This window comes from Corapipo altera, unplaced genomic scaffold (genome assembly GCF_003945725.1).
Source record: "Corapipo altera isolate COAL_440 unplaced genomic scaffold, ASM394572v1 107b, whole genome shotgun sequence".
Classification (NCBI taxonomy): domain Eukaryota; kingdom Metazoa; phylum Chordata; class Aves; order Passeriformes; family Pipridae; genus Corapipo; species Corapipo altera.
Window position 1 is genome coordinate 328,517 of NW_020884951.1, and position 8,038 is coordinate 336,554.

General features: G+C 42.8%; 1 protein-coding gene across 3 annotated transcripts in view; it reads left to right on the forward strand.

The window, feature by feature from the left end:
* Nucleotides 1–7,389, forward strand: part of TAF1 (TATA-box binding protein associated factor 1) — a 42,766-nt gene extending 35,377 nt beyond the window's left edge. For 2 of the 3 annotated variants that reach the window (XM_027663099.1, XM_027663100.1), the window contains 8 exons: nt 866–958; nt 1,034–1,118; nt 1,633–1,700; nt 1,783–1,899; nt 4,308–4,406; nt 4,638–4,788; nt 5,588–5,765; nt 6,785–7,017. In XM_027663099.1, coding sequence (XP_027518900.1) covers nt 866–958; nt 1,034–1,118; nt 1,633–1,700; nt 1,783–1,899; nt 4,308–4,406; nt 4,638–4,788; nt 5,588–5,765; nt 6,785–7,001 — 1,008 coding nt within the window. In that variant the 3' untranslated portion in view covers nt 7,002–7,017. Of the gene's footprint in view, nt 1–865; nt 959–1,033; nt 1,119–1,632; nt 1,701–1,782; nt 1,900–2,949; nt 3,076–4,307; nt 4,407–4,637; nt 4,789–5,587; nt 5,766–6,784 lie in introns of all 3 variants that reach the window. The other variant, XM_027663101.1, reaches the window with a different exon arrangement.
* Nucleotides 7,390–8,038: the final 649 nt, after the last annotated feature.

Consider the following 8,038-nt stretch of genomic DNA (forward strand, 5'->3'; position numbering starts at 1 on the left):
CTGCTCTCACTCCTGGACAGTTCCTGTGTCAACCTCCCTTTAGCATGAAATCACTGATTTCCAGGGTTCTTATGAAACATACTCTGATGCTGCTTATAGCATTTGCTTTGGTACATCTCAAAGCACTTTGCAAAGCTGCAGTTTTCAGGTGCAAATGAAACATAAGCTGATTCCTAATTGATCAGGTTTACCCAGTGTTGTGCTAGTTTGTTAGTGTTAAAGAAAACCCTTTAAACTTACCAAATAAAACTGCAGACAGAAGGATTTTAGTGTCACTTATCTATAATGTGTCTTGTGTCTGCATGCAGTAAGGAACAAGAGTCTGTAGTGGTTAAATGAATCAGAGAGGACTTTTACAGAGGACAGGCATAAACTTTACGGGTTACATTCTGTTGCCAAGTTGTCATTTCTGACATTTAGAAACAGATTTTAGAGTTTTTCTATGCCATCATACCATGATTCACTGTTAAACTGGTTAACTACATAGCCCCTGTTGTAAGGTCAGACCTAGGATTATATTCTTTAATTATTGTACAAGCAGCAAATGTTCTTGCTGGATGCTGCAGTTGTGTTGTGAAGAAAACAGTGATATTAAATAGAAAATTCTTTTGTAAATTTATTATTTTGTGTTACGTGTTCGTGCTGTCAGACAGATGTCAACAGGCCTAGTTAAAAATCCAGCTGGTAGATCTTTTCTCTGTGTCCCTCCTGAACTAAACTATTGGATTCAAGATGTCTTTTAAATGCTTTCCATATATTGTGAGTTTTAATCAGTTCTGGAGACTTGCTTTATGACATTTGTTGCTCAAACTGTAAAAAATTCTACACAAGAGCTTTATTAACCTGCCTGTTTTCTTTCTTTCAGTCTTGGCCATTCCATCATCCAGTTAACAAGAAGTTTGTTCCTGATTACTACAAGGTGATTGCTAATCCAATGGATCTGGAGACCATCCGCAAGGTGTGTAGCCTGAACTGTGCAGCCACTTGAGAGATGTTTAGACTCAGTTACTTACTGGGTGACAATCTCTTCCAGAATATCTCCAAACACAAGTACCAGAACAGAGAGACTTTCCTGGATGATGTTAACCTCATCCTTGCCAACAGCATCAAGTACAATGGTAGGTGGTGAAAATAAGGCTTCAGCTGCCTTTGGACTTAAATTAATTCATCTGGGTACCTGTGCTGTCAAAGTGTGTCGAAGCCCAAAGCTGTGAATCATGAACTTGATGATTGTTTTCCTTTCCTGCTGAGAAAAGAGAGGCTTAAACAGGGATGTTTTCACTGTCACATAAAGCTTTGTTCGCCACCTGGTATAGAATGGGGCACATATTTGGGGAGGGTGTTCTGCTTGTTCAGTGCACATCTCTGCTTCAGTGATTTGTTTCTGGGGCTTGAGATTGACAGGCTACAACCTTCCTGTGTCCTAAATCATACTTTTAATCCTGGAACAGACTGGTTGTGCTGTGTTAGCCAAGTGTGAACCCTGCTTTGTATTTCTCCTTACATCAGAAGGTGTTGGGATTCAGGAGCCTGTGTGGTGAGAGCTGGGTAACCAAAACCAGTCTTGTTGTCTTGGCAGCTGGAATTAAACAAAGGTCAGAAAGGCCTAAAGAAATCTGTTTCTTCCTACAGGGTCAGACAGTCAGTACACAAAAACAGCCCAGGAGATTGTGAACATCTGCTATCAGACTTTAGCTGAGGTATGTGGGCAACTTTACTGGAATATTTTTGTACGTTTGAATTTTCTGTTCTGCAACTTTAGTGAGCTTTTTTTGTTCTTAGTATGATGAGCACCTGACTCAACTCGAGAGAGACATCTCCACTGCCAAGGAAGCAGCACTGGAGGAGGCAGATCTGGAGAGCCTTGATCCAATGACCCCTGGTCCCTACACCCCACAGGCAAGTGACCAAGCAAAGCTTTCACTTCTGTTGTTTTAGTTTCATCTCCTGGATGTTTGATCCTGAGGTTCCTCTTTGTTTATTGTTCTCCATCTGTCTGCAGTCTGTGTTTTAGTAGAGTACCTTGTTAGGTGGTGTGCAAACAGTTATTTTTTTAAGAACAAGTATGAGAAGTGGTTCTGATGCTTCAGAGGGTGAAATGCCTAAGACAGAGAAGGTCATTTCCTTAGCAAGTTGTAAAACTGCTCTAAAGGTGAGCTCTGTAGTCAGGTACAGCTGAATGTTGGTTGGAAGGCTGTGCAAGTGTAACAACTGGAAACCCTCAGGAGACAAGCAGTGGAAAGGTAAGGAGAACGTGAGGAAAAGACATGGACAGTTTAGTGCTGGGAAGAAACCAAGGAGCTGTTATTGTGGTGTTATTGTTGGAAAGGCTTATTGCTGAGTGAAGAAACGGACTGATATGGTCAGTGAAGTACAACTCTGCCTTCATTGCTGGGATTCTTTACATCTCTTTGTTCCGGTTCTGATGGAAAATAACATTTTTTTAATCGTCATCATTATTTATAGCAGACAATTGTGTCAGGTATTTTGTATGTGTAACAGACCAAGTTGGCAGCACAATTTAATGCTGGGCTGCTTTTTCATTGTTTACAGTTTGGCAAAGTTTTGTAAGCTATTTAGATTTTTTTTTCACGTAATTCTTCTTATTTCGGGCTGTTTGGTTGTTTTTAACAAAACATCAGTAAAAAACTTCCGCCAGGAATGAGAAGTTATTTCCTGAAAAATAAAATTACCTTTGGAATTTGCCTAGTAAAGTAGGGCATGTCATTCTAGTGTCTGAGATGTGCCTTTTGCTTTTTTGGAAAAACTGTTGAAGTTCATAAGCCTTGGGAAGGATCTCTGTGCTGATAACTGGATGATAAAATGCAAATGTTGTGCTACAGAAAGACAGAGCAAAGCTTTCTTTGTGTTGTTCATCCCAGTTGTAGACCAGTAGTTTCTCTATTCTGTGCAAGAGAATGTTGTCTCCTGTTTCCACCAATACTTTAGCCACCTGACTTGTATGATACCATCACTTCTCTCAGCCTGTCACATGGTGCCTCATTCTATCAAGATGAAAGCAATTTGTCTGCTCTGGACACTCCCATCACTACCCTGGGGAAAGGAGGAACTCAGGTCAGAATCCTCCATTTTAAAATCCGGTTGGAGAGTTGTCTGAGCAAATTACTAAAAGGAGGTGACGATTTTGTGGGAAACAGGGGACAAAAATCAGGTTTTCCAGGCAATTTCCTTCATTTTGACTGCTCTGAAGGAAAAGGGAAAAAAATTTCAGAGCACTGGGAACTGAGATACTGCAAAACAAAGTATAGAGAATCAAAAGCTGCAAAAGAATCTGCCTAAGGCCAGGTATTTGTTTGCTTCACTACTTCTGGAAGTGGAAACCTGGTGACTCATGCTACAGAGGGTTAATGTGCAATCCCCTGTTGATTCTGAATAGGGAAATGGTGAAGGATAATCTACAGATTCAGAAGATCATAATTAGATCATTATGGTTGCATACAGTGAAAATAGGAGCTAGGAAGAGATGGTTTCCACTGTAGATACCTTATGGTTGTAAAAGGGAAAAAAAAGCAGACAGGTTAAAGGTATTAAATCCTTATAAATGAACTCATCACATTAACCACAGAATTTTGTTTCTTAGTCTTTATTCTGTATTGAACAAAAAAAAAATGTTGGAGGAGGGGGAATAGCAGAAGGAGATGCAGTAAAATGACCATGAAAATAAATTACAAGGAGAATGAATAGAGTTAGGGGCCACGGGACTGAAGGGGGTACCAGAAAGGGGATGAGAGCTATTCTGAACAGTGCAGGCAAAGAGAAGTTGGTTGTGAGCAGTTCTGTCTAGTATTGTAGCCATCTGTAGCTCTGTAAATCCCTTCTAGATCTGGAAGTCTTCGAGCTTTCTGTAGACAATTTATAGTCTTTGGGATAGAGTCTGCATGTCCTCTGTATCTTGGACTCATGGTGTCTGAGGGAAGAACAGGAAAGAGAAGGGCAGGAAAAGATTTGTTGGAAACTGCTGTACGCTTTTAAAATATGTTATGAAATTTTAAGAGCTAGTGGTATTTTCCGGAAATAGCTGGTTAAACAAGGAACTCTGGTGCTTTGAGGCTGGAGATTCCTATTTCAAGGATGAGCACATCAGGTAAAAGTGTGTGGAGACTGTGTGCTCTCTGATCTTGGACTAAAGAGAAAAAGAATCCTTGCTCAGAGAGTGATGCACATCTATTTTTCTTTTTGTCTTTCCCCTCCCATCCTCCCACACCCATCACTGTGGCCCAGATGTCAGTCACACCCCCTGGTTGATGTCCTTCCTCAGTGCTGTTGCTATTTGTGTTCCCGTTCAGATGCGCCAGGGGCGAGGAAGGCTGGGCGAGGAAGACTCTGACGTAGATATTGAAGGATTTGATGAGGATGATGATGGGAAGCCTAAGACTCCAGCCCCAGTGAGTATATTCACAGAAACCCCAGCCACAGTCCACTTGCCTGCCATGTCTGCCACCCTGAGACACAGCGGTGCCCGTTCCCATAGCCAGGCTCTGAAATGCGGTTTGGAGATGTTGGCACTGTGAAAAGAGGGAACATTTCAGGGTGGACAGCATGGTAAATAATACACATATGCTAGAAGCTGGCAGCATGTTGTTGGATCTTCAGCATCCCTGTTCTGTATGACCCAGGAAGTGGAAGATGCAGATGGTGACCTTGCTGACGAGGAAGAAGGATCAGCCCAGCAGCCCCAGGCCAGTGTCCTCTATGAAGACTTGCTTATGTCTGATGGAGAGGATGATGATGATGGGAGTGATGAGGAGGGGGACAATCCTTTCTCATGTAAGTGTCCTTCTTTTATAAAAGGTTGACCGGGAACTGGTTGTTCATTAACCCAGCTAATCTCATGCTTCCATCACAAAAACATGCAGTAGAGAGCACAGAGCATAATTGGGATACACAGCTGGGTGGTTTAGTGGTCAAAAAGGGAGACCAAAGGGGCAACATGAGAAAACTGGGTGAACACGAGTGGAACAGAAAACACAGTGGAATAGGAATTTACTCTGTAAGTACAGACACAAAAGAAAGCAGAGTTAAGACAAGATCTTGTTGGTTGTATTTCATGAAGTGAAACTGCAAATGGTTCTGAAAAGACTGGGAGTAAGATTTGGTGTGCAGAGCCAGGAATGGGAAGTTTAGTAAAAGGACAACATTTATTTTGATATGAAACAGGGTTGTCAAATGCTACTGTTAAAACAGTGTTATCAAGAACTGGAAGAGGTGTACAGAGGTTCCTTCAGACTGTTTCTGTTTTACTACAGACTTGTCATGCAGAAAAGCTTATAATGGTATTTAACAATGACTTCTGACAATTATTAAGGGGGAAGAAAGGGGAATTGTTCCAAGTAGACAAGACAAAAGACTATTGGAGTAATGGTGGTAATGAGATTGCTTTGGAATAACATCAGAATTGGGCACTCAGTAAGTGGTATCACCTCCCAGATACCCTTCCTGCTCCCTTGTGGAGACACTACTTCGTAAACATTCCCTACAGTCAACATTGCAGCCTTTATAAGACAGTAGGTATGGACCTGACAGAACAAACCTCCTATTTGTGACTAAATGCTGGTTTATTGCACAGCTATCCAGCTGAGTGAGAGTGGCAGTGACTCAGATGTGGAGCCCAATGCAGTGAGACCTAAACAGCCTCATGTTCTCCAAGAGAACACAAGGATGGGCATGGACAATGAGGAAAGCATGATGTCTTATGAAGGAGATGGTGGGGAGACATCTCACGTTATGGAGGACAGCAATATCAGGTAATTAGAGCTGAGAACCTTTTTAAAACAATTCTTAAAACCCCTTCTCTTAAAGTTTTTTGCAGTGTTCGTCATAAAAACCTGAAGAATATTGCACATCTTTATTTTGTGACTGTTTTTACTGTTGCAACCATAATTACCATAATTGCAATTTGTTACTTATTGCCTTGGTTCTGCTGTTAGATTTTCACTAATAAAAATATTAGTTAAATTTAAAAAAAAAAAAAAGGAAATAAAAAGTAAGTTCTTTCTTGTAGGTTAGATGATTTCCTGTACACAGTGGTTTTAGAAAGCAAAGCAAATAAAGGTTTTTACAAGTTATCTGAATCTGCAAGATGGATTTGAAGTTAAAAGATGATTTAGCTGATTAACTTTTTTTTCCTTTCTCTAAAAATCTCCTGACTTGAAATTCAGCTGCTTACTTGGAGTCCAAAAGAATAGGAATATGCATATTCTGTATTTTGGAAGTAGTTCCATTATTGGAAAATTACAGCAATATCATCTTTATTTTTTTGCATTTGAGAGAACACCAACCTACTTTTCCTTCTCTGGGCATTTTGTAGCGTCAGTCATTTGATTCTCTGTTCTCTCTCTACTTGGGGAATTCAGTCCCTTAATACCGTTATTGATATTTGCCTAATTCATTACTGTACAGATAATTGTGCTGGCAGGCAATGGTTAGTCCAGCCCAGGACCTTGACAATAGTCAGCAGGAAATGCTGGAGATGATGATGAGAACAGGCTGTCTGCCTTCTGTCTGCAGTGAATGTGAGACATAGAAGGTGTTGGAGGGATCTGTTTTTCCTGCCCTGAGTATATCAGAGTGGGGTGGGGATACTTGAATTTCCTTGGAGAACTGGTGCGTGTTTTTATTTTAGAAAGCTGGCCAGTGGCAGAACTGAAGTGCACAGCAGTTCTGAGTGTTCACAGGACTTCAAGCCAAGGAGCTTTTACAGGAGTTAAATACAGAATTGTTGGTACCAGCAGCTCATTTGAAATCGCTCTCTTCTTTCTTCTAGTTACGGCAGCTATGAAGAACCAGACCCAAAATCCAATACAAGAGACACGAGTTTCAGCAGTATTGGAGGGTATGAGATCTCAGAAGAGGAGGAGGAGGAGGAACAGCAGCGCTCTGGGCCAAGTGTGTTAAGTCAGGTCCATCTGTCTGAGGATGAGGAAGACAGCGAGGACTTTCATTCCATCGCAGGAGACAGTGACCTGGACTCAGATGAATAAACTGCCTTTCCTGAGATGATGGCTGTCCTGGGCCACTCTTGGCTCCTGAGTGTCTCCTGCCCCAGTTTGGTGTAAGGAACAGTGTAGTGTGGACTGTGTTAATGAGCAGATTATTTTTTTTTTTAATATAATATTTTAATTGGTTATAAAACATGTTATGTGATGGAGTGAACGGTGAAAAATAAGCTTTAGACAAACATGTCCTGCTGAAGCCTTGGCTTGTCGTAGCCTGTACGAGCTCCAGCATCCAGATACAGTTCAGTGTTTATAGATGTAAAACAATTCCTCAGAAATACTGGCCTGTCGGATACATTCATGTCTGTCAGGGGAAAAAAAAAAAGCTTGCTCAGAATAAAACACTTGCTGTTGATAAACAAGTATAAAGCAATTTTCATTTCATAAAGGGGAGGTTTTTCTCTGGGAGAACAAATACAACGTCTGACATCTCACCCCTGACTTGTTTTGATATTTCGACACTTCCCAAGCAGCTGCCCTACTTTTAAGTGGCAGTTAGTTCCAGAAATCAGAATTTGGTAATTTGAGGCCAAGAAACCCCTCACTTTCAGCCACCCGGGAAAGCACGAGCAGACCCCGGGGCTGGGTGTGGAGCCGTGGTGGGGCTGGCAGAGCCCATGGAAACACACCCTGAACTGGGGCACGGACGCTTCTGCTGCTGTCCCTCTGCCGGTGCCCGGTGAGTGAGCGCAGGCATCCTCGTAAGCTCTGATGCCCCCGATGGGCTCTGGTGTCCCAATGGGCTCTGATGCCCCGTAAGCTCTGGTGTCCTGGGGGGCTGTGATGCCTCGGTGGTCTCCGGTGTCCCGCTAGGCTCTGGTGTCCCCACAAGCTCTGATGCCCCCCCGATGGGCTCCGGTGTCCCCACAGGCCCTGGTGCCCCCGATGGGCTCCGGTGTCCCCACAGGCCCTGGTGCCCCCGGTGGGCTCCGGTGTCCCCACAGGCCCCGGTTCCCCGCAGGGTCCCTGTCCCGGTGCCGCGGGGCCACGTGCGGCCGAACCCTGTGCTTGGGGGGGGGGGG